The sequence below is a fragment of the Porites lutea genome, chromosome 7 (assembly GCF_958299795.1).
Source record: "Porites lutea chromosome 7, jaPorLute2.1, whole genome shotgun sequence".
Classification (NCBI taxonomy): Eukaryota; Metazoa; Cnidaria; class Anthozoa; order Scleractinia; family Poritidae; genus Porites; species Porites lutea.
Window position 1 is genome coordinate 17,130,733 of NC_133207.1, and position 13,187 is coordinate 17,143,919.

At 38.4% G+C, this 13,187-nt stretch overlaps 1 protein-coding gene and 1 non-coding gene across 3 annotated transcripts in view; both read right to left on the reverse strand.

Moving 5' to 3' along the window:
* The window catches only part of LOC140943841 (alpha-ketoglutarate-dependent dioxygenase alkB homolog 6-like), a 41,504-nt gene extending 31,430 nt beyond the window's left edge, over nucleotides 1–10,074 (reverse strand). The window contains exons 1-7 of one of the 2 annotated variants that reach the window (XM_073392954.1): nucleotides 10,014–10,074; nucleotides 9,843–9,911; nucleotides 5,956–6,016; nucleotides 5,279–5,298; nucleotides 5,026–5,052; nucleotides 4,346–4,450; nucleotides 3,344–3,454 (exon numbers count right to left, since the gene is read on the reverse strand). In XM_073392954.1, coding sequence (XP_073249055.1) covers nucleotides 3,344–3,454; nucleotides 4,346–4,450; nucleotides 5,026–5,052; nucleotides 5,279–5,298; nucleotides 5,956–6,016; nucleotides 9,843–9,911; nucleotides 10,014–10,055 — 435 coding nt within the window. In that variant the 5' untranslated portion in view covers nucleotides 10,056–10,074. The remainder of the gene's footprint in view (nucleotides 1–3,343; nucleotides 3,455–4,345; nucleotides 4,451–5,025; nucleotides 5,053–5,278; nucleotides 5,299–5,955; nucleotides 6,017–9,842; nucleotides 9,912–10,013) is intronic. The other variant, XM_073392955.1, reaches the window with a different exon arrangement.
* Nucleotides 10,075–10,256: 182 nt separating this feature from the next.
* Nucleotides 10,257–10,328, reverse strand: Trnag-ccc (transfer RNA glycine (anticodon CCC)). The gene has a single exon. It is a non-coding gene; the product is annotated as a tRNA-Gly (tRNA).
* Nucleotides 10,329–13,187: the final 2,859 nt, after the last annotated feature.

Consider the following 13,187-nt stretch of genomic DNA (forward strand, 5'->3'; position numbering starts at 1 on the left):
TTATAACAGGCAATTCAAAGTATTGGTTCAGAAAACGAAACATTCAGGTGGCATACAATGTTTATATCTTCTCTTTTCTCATTACATTTTTCTGAACTAGCCTGGGTCATGCGTTAAAGTTGTGCCATGTAAATCAACCTCGTTTAAAGATAAGAGGTCGCAATATCGTTTAAATAGTTGTACAGTGATTATGATTGCCAATAACTCACACAAAGTACTCGGCGTTACAAAATGTTCCGTGAGGACTGCAAATGTAAATATACTTTCTATGCTCCACAAATCTCTCGTAAGGCCAATCTTAGAATATGCAGCACCAGTCTGGAGCCCTTATCTGGCGAAAGACATCCATTTACTCGAATGTGTACAGAGAAGCGTTGCGAATGACCCCAAACCAACGTAAACGAGAGATGTCTTAGAGGAGCGATGCCAGCGGCGTAAGTGGCTTACTTTATCTTATCGCAGAACTTGTTTATCTTTAGTCGAATGTTACAAGATTGTCTTTGCTTATTATCATCTTAACTTTGAACATTTTTTTTAATTCACTACTCCTTAATCTACAGGGGCAATCATTCTTATAAACTTTATGTCAAATCAACAAGACTAAATTGTCATAAACATTCCATTTTTCATTAGAGTAGTCAACTATGGAGTGATTTACCCAAAGACATAGTTGTAGCTGATAGTCTTCAATTATTTAAATCTAAGCTAAAACTAAATCTCAATGTTTAACAAAGAATTACCTTTTACTATTATGGTAGTTGTTATTATGATATTTTTATCTTTTTATTTATTCACTTATTATTTTGGGGAGTTTTAACGTAGCGATAACCTCCTAACTTCCCATTCAAGATGTCGTTTTTCAACTTTTAAACCTTGTATATATTTTAATGCAGCTTGAACAAATTATGTATGTATGCATGTATGTAAAGTGAAAAATAAACTTATCTATTAACTGTTTGACACTGTTCAACTGATTATTTTCTTTTATAAGAATTTTCCACGTCCGAGAACAAGGCGCGGTGACCAAGGAGACCCAGGGTACTGGAATAAGCGACGCTGTGCTTATTAAATTTTTCACCCCTCAAATGCAGCGCTTATTTGAAGGTGGTGCTTATTTGGGGTGGATCTTTCCGGCTAATCGGGGAGGCGCTTATTCGAGTAAATATGATGTGGGTGAACCTAAGAGATTTCAAGCTTATATTGAACCCAAGACAGTTTAATTCAGTTTTAAATACCCAGCTTGGGAATTGGGAATTGGGAATTAAGCAGTTGGTCCGACGAAACTCACTGCAATGATCTGCTTGAGTGACTACCAAACAGTAGCTTCCGAGTACACAAAACAACTTATGAATCAGACACATATTTCAATTTCGCGTCTAACGCTCCTCTGACTTTCTTTTCTCGATCTTTTTTTAAATCACGGTATTGTTCTTCAAAAAATGAGAGTTGTAACAATGACCTTGATATCAGTGCGGAAAGTGGTACCTGTAAACTCGTAATGGCGGCAACCGTTTATAACTGAAGATTTTTGCAATCAAACCTCTTTAATTTAAGGCTGTGTTCACACTATAACGGATAGCTTTTCTTGGCGCCACGAAAAGCTATCCGTTATAGTGTGAACACACCTATCCGATATGTGACTCACCACTTTAGAGATCGGCGCGGCGTAGCTTCGTTTCGTCACAGAAATTGCGCCGCTAAAACGGTTTTTATGTCTGAACAGAAGCTTAATCCGAGATGATTCTCGTGGCGGCGCAAAAGCTATCCGATATAGTATAAACATAGCCTAAATATGGGGAAGTTAGCAACTCAGAATGCGTAGCGAAGTGTTCGCAAGTCAGAGTTGAATGCATTTTTGACTGCGTTTTAGTGAGGCAAAATTAACTCTGAATACAAACACTCGCCGTTGGCACTAGGGCTTTCGCGTGTGTAACTGTAAACCTGTTAAAAACGCGAATGGAGAGTGAAGGTTTTATGCTTGAAAACTTTCGTCGAACCTTTTCTCCCGACAAGACTGACTGCCCCTGGATCTCATCCCAGGATGGTGAAGGATTGAACAGTCACAAGTTTCTAGCTCTATTCTCCGCCAGTGTGCATGCTAATCTCGTATCCAGATCTCCCAAAGCCAAGGGAAAGGAGATCTCACTTTTCAGAGTATACTAAGAAACGATGAGACCTATGACAGAACAAGCTTAGGTCTACACATGGCACCAGTTGCGACACCAGTTGGACTGCCTTCTCCACAGGCTTTAAAGTCCCCAAGCTTAATGGGAAGCAGGGAACAAGCAAGAAGCGCGAAAGAGACAAACGAGAAGCACATGACTGGGATGATACCGGGAACAAGTGAAAAGAGGGCAGGCATTTTTACTTAAGACGTGTTTGGATTCCTAACCGTTTACGCACATCGATAAATCCTGGGAGCAACGACAAAGGCGACGGCGAAGGCAATGATAACGTCAAACGGAACGAGCCCAATATAAAGTAACAGAAAAACAACAAATTTTATACGTGCAGCGCGCTTTTCGTTACAACCTGTACGAAGAGGACGCTAAATTTTCTTTTGCAACGTTGTTTTGAGGACAAACACAGGGGCAAATTCAATTTCTTCCCTGAGTCCGCACTTGGGTGCGGTCCCCAAGACTTCATAGGGAAGTTCACCTACATTTGCCATTTGGAGAGAGATGAAATAAACGCGAAAAAGTTAAAAAAGAAAAAACCCGTGCATTCATTTTGATAGCTAGGGACGTTTTCGTTGCCCTCTCCGTCGTTGTTGCTAAGGCACCCTTTATTCATGAAATTGACAGTTCCATTTTGGTTTACTGCAACCTCGTACGATCAAAGACGGAAAAGTATCCGCATTCGTTGGACAAACTGTTTACACTATAAAACATGGCGAATTTACAAGACATCAGATTCACTTTAGATTTCGGATTCAAAATCTATAGAGACACCTTTTCAATTCGTTATTACCCACTGCATCTAATCAAAAACGACAAAACGAACCCAGTAACAAAATTACCAAGAAAAGTACGTAGTCTTAAATTGCATGTAAGACAGATGATTGACGTGCATCAGTCAATGGACCCCAACACGCGACAAAGTATTTTACAAGTTGCTAATGTCATTTCATATATGCAGAAAAAACTCTTAAGTTTCGGAGAATTGTTCGTACCTCTGAAAAATCCTGGCTACGCCCTTGACAGGATGCCTATTATTACCGTTTTATATATTGAGGGTTTTTGTTGAGTTTTGTTTTGTTTTTGTTTTTTTGCTTCATTTTTTTAACCGTACTGGTCCAGTCCTGGGTTGGAGTTTCCCAAGTTATAAAAAAAGAAACTCTTACCTTGGAGTCATGACCTGTCTTGGTTAAAGGATGGTAGAAGTCCAGAAAGGTGTGAGAACCAAGATTAATGGTGGAAACCACTGGATAAAATAATGGTCCATCTGTATGAGGCTGAAAATAACAAAGGATCTGAAGGATTGCCGTATTTACTCAAAGAAGCGCCACGGCGCTTATTAGATTTTTCACGCCTCAAATATAGCACTTATTCAAAGAATTGTACAAACTACGTTATTATAATTTTTCTATATTAGACTGACAGAATTCAATTCTCTTGGTTTTAATTATACCAGGACCGCAGTACTTATTTTTTCATACCCGGTAGTCCCAGAGTCAGTTGTACAGGATAGATGTACAGTCAACTCTCTTCAAGACGGACACCTTTGGGACCGGCACTAGTAAGTGTCCGTCTTAGAGAGATGTCCATCTTATAAAGAGTCAAATTATAAAGGGAATAAACAAAGGCAGGGACCAACTCTAGGTGTCCGTTTTACAGAGGTGTTTGTCTTATAGAGGTGTCCGTTAAGAGAGAGTCGTCTGTAATGAAGTTCTGCTACTGTTTCTATGAAAGAAAACTAATGTTGTGACTGACAAAGTGAATCCTCTGTAACAGTATCGCAAAGGGTCAACCCAGTTGAAGTGCAATAAGGTTTCTTTTTTGTTGTTGTTGTTTTAATGTAATATTTTGTGTTGGGGTGCATAAATATTTAGGATGAAAAACTAGCCTGCTTAGCATGGCGGTTTTGGCTAGACGTGCAAACAAGGCAAGCTGGGGGCAGTGAAACTGTGTGAAGACTGTGGCCCCCACTCGTTCGCGCGCACTTTGCGCGCACTTTTGAGGCTTCGCCGCTCAGTAGTGTGCAAAAAAAACCGCCATGCTACTCAGGCTAATGAAAAACCGGCACAGATGACAGGTAAATTCCATAAAACCCTTGCCCATGGGGAGGTGAAGATTTTAAAAAAGCACACATATACACTTTTTTCAACAGAAGTGTTTCTTCTCACCATTATTCCTTGACCCGGTTCATACTCATTTACTAATACATGATTTGGAGCAACATCGCTGAATACTGAAAGAGCCCCAACCTTGGCAGAGTATTTCTGTAGCCACTGAAAAACAAAAGATTTTATGTCATGATTTTTGCCCTTCTCAGGGTGCAAAGAAAATCATTTTTACAGCTTGCCATTCAGGCAAGCTGAAGCTAGCATTTACTAGCCCTGATGTCATTTCAACTAGCCCCAGACACTTTTTGACGAGCAGAATTGATTTTATAGTTCTTCTGTTATTCGAATTGCTCAAAAAACATCACTTGCCCTTCAGGCAAGTTAACAACAGAATTCACTAGCCCAATATTAGCAAAATCCACTAGCCCCGGGCTATGCGACATTACTTTCTTTGCACACTGCTTCTCCTCCAAGTCCAATTTATTTAATTATAGTACAAAGATTTGTCACACTAACTTTTAATTGGTGGACAAAATCCTATGATACAATTTCTTAAACGAATCACCTTTGACATAACTTTGCCTAATACTATTCATTTTTTAGGATTTTACGAAAGAAGAATTGAATTTATGGCGAAGTTTTTGCCTAATGGCTACTATTAGGATTGAAATGGGGTAAATCATCCAAATCATCTCATATTAAGAAATTTAGACAAACATGTCATAATTATTATTACTTACCGGTGGAAGTTTTTCAAGAACCATTCCCTAAGAGGAAAAAGAATAAAATTATATGACTTAATTGTTAATTTATGGAAATAGTCATTTTGTGTTAATAGTACAACTGTGTTGTTCCTGAAAATATTCGCACACCTTTCCAATACAAATTATGTTGTTTTAAGTTGACCCTCACCTTTCTACCAATCAGGAAATAATTACTTTTAGTTTAATACTTTCTTTTAAAATGTTAAAAATCTACATATATGTTGTTTACCTTAGGATGTGGTAAGCCACCTAAATAAGATAAAATTGAAGAAAAATGACATTAGACTCAATTCGTACATTGTAGTGTTTCACACAACTAAAAATTAGCAACACTACTGATCTGAGTTACATACCATAAACAGCCCCTTATAAGCCCCCACTGTCCTATAAGCTCTCCCAGTTATAGGCTTATCTACCTACCAGCAAACAAAAAAACCTTTCGATTATAAAAAGCCCCCGGATATAAGCCCCCCTATAGCTTGTATTAAAATGAATTTTGATTTAGTTTAATACAAGCTAGAGGGCGGCTTAAATGCAGGGGGTGCGGGGCATGGGGTGGGGGCTTTTTATTATGACATTATGTAGTCTCCCTCGCAGCTGTTTTTTGGATGTCACGCAATGCTCCTGTGACATCTAAAAAATGGCTGCGAGGGAGACTAGACATTATGCAGCTTTATTAAAAAATAGTAAATGCAAAATCCACACGTCTACAGCTTGTTTCGATGCCATTTTTTAATTTCCAGTTATAAGCCCCCCCCCCCCCCCCCCCCAAATATAAACCCCTCAGTTCATAAGCCCTCCTAAAACCACTTACAAGATGTATAAGCCCACGGATTATAAGAGTCAGTTTACAGTATTTTGATATGTTCATTGGTATAGTAACTTTTCTGTTTGTTTGTAATTTACCCCAATTTTGAAGTCGCCTTCCTGAAAGTTTTGTCCACTTTGGTTTAGGAGCTCCATAAACCTAATTTTGACACAGAGAAAAATTATTAAACACTGATTTATTACCAACATAAATAGAAATTATACCACACAGTATTATATAACTTAATAGCCATTTATCATTAATTTTTTTAATGATATAATCTTTAAAACAAATTTTTGTCACATTTTAATTAATCTTGTATATAAAAAGGCAACAATTCCCAGGCAAGATGCAGTCTAGACAAAAGCTGAGGATTCTTCATGTCACACGTTCTCGGGCCAGGCATTCATACAAAAACCCCGCGGTGGGGCTTAAAAATAGGGTGCAAATGCCCCACCCTGGGACAACACCAAAATGGGTTTTCCAGTAAATAAGCTGCAAATACCATATTCTTGCGATATGTCAGTAATAATCTGATCAAAATACATGAAGCACCCTATGCAAATTGCTCAGCCACCAGTTATAATCACCAATCACCAGTAATAACGATTATTGCAAAAAAGATCACATATCAATGAGAGAACTATAAACTAGAATTTTAATAATACCTTTCTTTAAGATTTTCGAAGACGTTTAAAATAGTGGATGATAAACAAACAACGGATCAGCTTAACATGACTATTTTCTCATCACGATGGAATCATTAATTTGTCAGCATAATAATTTTTGCATTTATCATACAATACACAAAGTTAAGTTAGCTTTCAAATATCTTGCTAAGTTTTTCAAGGCCTTTCTGCCTCAACCATTCACGCGAAAAGAAAATGTCTTTTCCTTTAAACTCTAAAAACGATACATTGATTGTTTTTCCTTCATGTGCGAACTGATCACAATAGTGGGGAGCAATTTCTTAGACAGATGCAAAAAATACTGTGGGATAGTCATAGGGCAAAGCGATGGAGTGAAAACCACACATATCTCTTTAAAGCATAATTATTAAAAATATTAGCCTGTTGAGTAGTTCACAGACACTCTATTTTCTCTTCAAAGTTCGTCGAGCGGGAGTGATAAAGTATAAACTGCAGGGGATTTATTGACCACCAGTGCAAGGGGGTAGTTGTGGGGGAAGAAGAAAATAGACGGTCTGTAGGTACATATTTGGGAGCAACCGAAACTTGCTTTTCCCAAGAAAAGCAAATTACCATTGGCTGAATGGTGATTATCCTGTCATCATCATGTCAATGACTCATCATGCTCGCGTCATGCGAGTAGAAGCATTTGTCATTGTCCAGAAGCGCTAACTGCGACACTTTCTATTGTAATTCACATTGAAAGTGCCGCTGACTTGTGAACTTAGGATGGAGTCATACTACAAGCTTGTGTTGCATTGACCATATTGACCATAATTTGTATCGGAGTGTAGACTATGACGACTGTTTGGCACAATTTTCAAGCAAAGAAAAAGAAGAGGAGCGCCAGGTTGTTTTGGGTTTACTGGAGCAAAAGGATGTTGAGACAGTTCTTCCCACTGCCAACGTGGAGAAGATAATGATGAGGCGTTGACATGGGGGAGGGACTTAATAAACCTCGTTTTTCCCAAAGATGTCTACAGACGTTCTTTATGTTTCTTTCTCGCCCCCCACGCTTGTTCTCGCGCGCTCTCTTTGCTTGCCGATGTTTTTGAAAAGAACAAAAAGAAAGGTACAACGACGTCTGTTTACAGGCTACAAAAATATTCTTAATAGAAATATCTAAAGCTATCTAAATAGGCATATTTTTAAGTAAAATATTGAAAAAGGAACAATGTCAAAGGGACACAGACAGCTACGGGACCGTGCTGACCTGGACATGACTTTTGCCAGTTTGAAAAGTGTTTACCTCAACCCAAAATCAAATGTACACATTCAATACATCTCGAAATCTGCTGCAATCTTGCCTAGTGTTTCATTCGATCCTTGATCTTTTACAGAAAACCTCTTTTTGAGCAAACATTAACTCATCCTATGACATTATTTTATCATATTTGGTTAAAAACAGTATCCAAAGAAACATGAACAGATGAGGTGAGAAACGCGTAGGCACTGGGAGGAAAGAATCGCCTTCGTTTGCCAAAATAACAAAAGAAATGAATCAATAACACTGGCGAGCAAATAATATTATAATTGTTATATATATTGGAAAATCGATGGAAAAGGTTACGTATGTTTGGAAAATCAACCTTCCTTCGACAATGATTTATGCAGACTCCATGTTATTTCTCACCTCCACTGATGACAGAATTCAGAAGTATTTGTCGATGTTAGTGGCTTTCCCTGGACAAATCCAATGGTAAATTTTCTATAGTATATAAAAAATGAGTGCTCTGCTATGGCTTAGGGTCTATAACCACAATTTCGGCCTGTAAGTATAGTTCAACTCCACGAGGTTTGTTTAGATATTCCGGATACCCTTCTCACCATCTGTTTCACGCGCTTGTCTTGTGATATGCAAATCAGCCAAACCAGCTAAGAAATGGTATGAAATGCATATGTGCGCATGAGCTGACTGCATGTGTCCCTTTAACCACTTCCAGAAGAATTGACAAATGCCCCACCCCTGGGCAGAGGTTTTCTGACAAATTCCCTGTCGCATTAGGACCTGAAAAATGCCTGGGAAGGGGGGGGGCGGGGATGGACATGCTTGCCATTGACTGAGCTATCAACTTGCCGATAACCATGCACTACTGAAGATGAACTTTATAACATCAATGGAGGCAAGGATGTTTTAGCTTGTTTTTAACCTAGGGATTATTTTGAATGAATAATAAAAAGAATTATTGAATTCGGCTTTCATATCATCTGAAGAATTATGGAGATCTCAGAGGGTGTTATCTGCCGAGGCTGTTATATTCATTCAATAATTGTTAATCAAGCTTATTTAAATACATTTTCAGGGTTCGAAACATCCTCGGAGACCCAGGGGCAGATGGTGGGGACGAGGGAAACGGCGAGAAGAGCCCTGGGGACAATGTCTTACCAGACCAGTTCCAAACGGTCGCCGCCGTTCTGACTTCTGATTGGTGCCAGAAAACTTTTGTGTTTTTCCGCCCAATCAGAAGGCAGAATGGCAGCGACCATTTGGAACTGGTCTGGTAAGACATTGTCCCCAGTGGCTCTTCTTGCTGTTCTTTACTTTTCTTCGTGCCATATTTTTCTGCCGTTTAGACTTTCCCTCGCCCCCACTATCTGCCCCTGGGTTTCCGAAGATGGGTGTGAAAATGACTGAGGGGTCATTTTGTCCCCTCCAGCGTTTAGAAAAAGACCTGAAAAAATTAGAAAATTTTCAGCACAGTGAATTGTTCATAACAAGCAGAGCACAAATTGTTCAAAACAAAACCTGCAAAATGTGGAAAATTGCGGCCAAATTATCAAAGTTTCCACTGGAATTTTTGCTTGAAGCATGTCAGCAACTAAATATATAATGATCAAAACTGAATTGTTAACAGTTACTACTTGGTGATCTGCAATGAAATGTTGCAACAAGAGCAAATATTATAAATTGATAATGGCATAACAAATTTGTTGGTCTTGCTCTTTTGCATAAATAGTCACTTTCTTATAGAGTGGTCATGATCAGCTGCTGGTTGTAACTTGTTGCTATCACTATTTCATTAAATGTCTAAAATTACAGTTCACTTTGAAATTTTCTCTATGGTTTAACGACCCTCTGAAATGAAAAATGTGCCTCAAAAATTGACCCAAAGTAGTCAAATCCTAGCTCAAACCCTGCATTTTTATTATCATTTCTAGTGAATCATAGGCCTGATTACGTCTAACTATGAATGGTTCCCCAATTCAGTCAATTAAAAAAAGCAAAAACAAAAAGCAAACAATCTAAACAAACAAACAAACGCAAACAAATGACCTCAGAGATTGAGCTTACATACGTGATCTAGGAGATAACTTTCTTCTTCGACTGAAATGAAATCGGGAATGTAGAACGCTTTCGGTGGAGCCTGAAAAAAATATGCATTTAAGTGAATGTCACAGGCCATGAAATGGAATAATAATAATAATAATAATAATAATAGTAATCAGCTGTATCAGAAACAATTTACCTTTTTGATAATAAATTTTTCCAAATCAACTTCGTCGGCCATATTGGTTTTATTTCAGTTCCAGTCTTTCGACAAAATGTGTAAATCTCGGTCAAGTCATGTGATTATGTTTATGAATTATCCGGAAAATTATTTTTTCTTTGTTATTGATGTCCTAAAGCTAACCAAACCTACAAGAAAAACAATATCAACGACACCAATGATAGAGGGAATTAAAAGAAAGAAAGAGATTGGAAAAAAGTGTGCGCCAGCCGGGAGTCGAACCCGGATCAACGGCTTGGGAAGCCGCCATGATAACCGTTACACCACTAGCGCCCACGCCCTAATCGCATGTGAAATTTTACTAATCAAATTGCTCATGCCACTGGGTAGACCGTTTTTCTACTGTATAGATTTTTTTTCCAGAAATCGTAGGAGAAGATAGTGTCAGTGTATAGACCTCCTTACACTCTTTAAATGTTTCCATTCGGCGCAGTCACCCGAACGTCCTAAAAGCTACGGACTCATCAGTCTCCAGGGACGCGATCCATTCAACCAAAATTTCCGGAAATTTCAGTCCAAAACTCAATGGATCGGTTCGGTCCAACCGGAAAAGTTTCGAAAAAACGGGTCCACCTTTTGAGGTGGTCCTCTTTTCCCGGTCGGACCGGTCTGAATTTTGGTTGAATGGATCGCGCCCCAGGTCTAGATGATGTTCGGGAACGCTGTAAAACGAGCGAGCTACAAAATTTTAAGTTCTCAACTGGACGTGAAGTCCCTACGGTATTTGAAATTTTTTTGTTGGTAGTAATCTGATACATAAACTAGAAATAGGTATTTCGCAATAACCCTCGCGAACTACTTGTTTTCTTTCATCTACCTCTGTTTTCCCGTTCCCTTAAAAGTTTACTTCAAGTTCAAGAGGCCATTCTAAAAAGTACTGTCTGTTTAACATATTTTGGCAAGAGATTTTAATCTTTCAGCTTCCCCCTCCTTCGGGAAATCGATCGGTTCCTGCCCCCGGAAGGTAGTGATACTTATCTCATCATCCCTCTTTCCCAGCCACACTCCGCCCCCCACCCTACCCCCGCCCCGCCCTACCCCCATCCTTCGACTGCCGTGTCAATATCAACAACACCAGTTTGCTTCTCCAGTCCTTACCGAATCCTATTAAAATATTATTTCGCGGTTTTCAATCTGATAAATTAGAAAACCACATTTGACCGCTCTCAACAAGCGGCTTTATGTGAATAAGACCTAAACACTTACCCAATTGTTGTTAGCCAATCAGCGAGGACGATTTGCGACAATCTCTTCAAATGCGGTGAAACCAGAACAGTAGAATTATGAATTCCTCAATCATCAAAGAGTTTACGGAGTACTTCAGTGGTGGACAGATTTTACTCAAGTTTAAAACTAATTTCGAAGCAAACCTAAGAAACAGTTGACCCGCAGTCGCCGGTAAGTATAACCATTTGGCTGAAGAGTAATCAACATACTTATCGCGTGCGTGTAGATTTGTCAACACGCAAGCGGCAACGGTAAAAATAGGCAAAGGTAGCCGAAGTTTTGATTATCCTCTATCGCTTTTGCCACCATTTTGCAAGAAACATTTGGAAAGCTCACGCTGAATAAATCTTCATCAAACACATGCATGTAATATTATTAAGACGAGAAGGAGTTTTAAATACGTCTTATTAGTACTTTTCAGAACAGGAGTTTTACTGTTCGAAACATTTTTTGTTATGGCAACAAACTCAATCGAGTCGTTCAGAATTTTGAATGTCTAGCAAAAACGTTGAAGTCATATTGCATTTACGAGAGCTGTCGTTTAATGTTGCTGATTATGTCAGCTTTTTGTATCACTCTCGTCTTTTTTTAAAGTAATATTCACTGTCTAAAGTACGTTGAAGTGTATCGAAATATCTCATAACATATTCGTGTCAGATAAAGAAGAAACTCTGCATGAGCCAAAAGTCAGCTTGTTCAAATAGTCCCTGCCGAGAGTGGTGTAAAACGTCGATCTAAAAAAGCTATGGTGTCGGTCAGGATTTTGTTAGTTTTGTTTTGTTTTTGTTTGCTTCGTTCTGGCTCAGAAATTTTCGATCTCCTCGAGGAAGAAAACAAGAATTCCCTGGCGTGGCAGCGATCGCAAGCATACGAGAGGTAAAGCAGTTTTTACGAGGTTACACACTAAAACAAAAACAAACAAATAATGATGTTTATACATGGAGTCTTCTTGTTACCGTAAAACAAATTTAAACTTTTTGTTCTTAATTTTGTTAAAACAAATGAGAAAATAAATTAAGGTATTCCTAAGCAAGAAAAGCGGCAAAAGATAGTTTACATCAAGACCAAAGCAGAAGTAATTCAGTTTTCAGTTTGTTTTTTTATAAAGGACGGCGGATACGCTACATTATTTTTCATTCCTGAGAGCGTGAAAAAAGCTAACAGTTTGTGCGCAGTTTATGCACTTACAACTGCGTAAGAATAATAATGAGCCAGAAATTGTTGATATTCATTGTTAGGGGCCCGAAATCTTTGTCTAGTACTATCAAAATTGAACTTCCTGAATTGAAAGAAGTCATTGGTACTCTGCGCAATGCTACGTCATAAGTATTCTTTCAATAGACAAGCCATGACAAGTTTTGTTCAATGACTTTTTGTCGACATCAAGAAGTCTCTTGAGCTATTACTAACATTCACAGACTTCATAGACAAAACTCTTTGAGTTTCGTTTATAGATAACTCTTTAAAGTGTAAAATCCGGCAGTACAGAGGAAGGACTTCTTTTGAACGACTTCTAGTTGTTTAAAGGAGCAGTGAACTGTCATTAATTCCATAAAAGTGCGCGTTACTGTTTGTTCAAAAAGCAAACATTGAATATGACTTAAACATCTGCTGCCTTAGTTGCCGCTTAATTACAAAAAAAAAGAAGTCAAAATATGACAGTGAAACTCGAGACTCGAAAAGAAAAAGAAAGTCCGACGGATCTTGAGTTTGTCAGCAATAACTGATGGCAAAATAATAACTGAAAACTTATGACAACTGTTTTTCTTCTAGAGGGCCTGAAAAACTCTTCAACATGAAATTGTTCTGGTACTGGATAAGGTTTCAGCCGAAATCATGAGGACAACGGATTTGCAAAAGGATGAACTTCGACTTAAAGCGCAAAATATTTACAATGTGTATTCC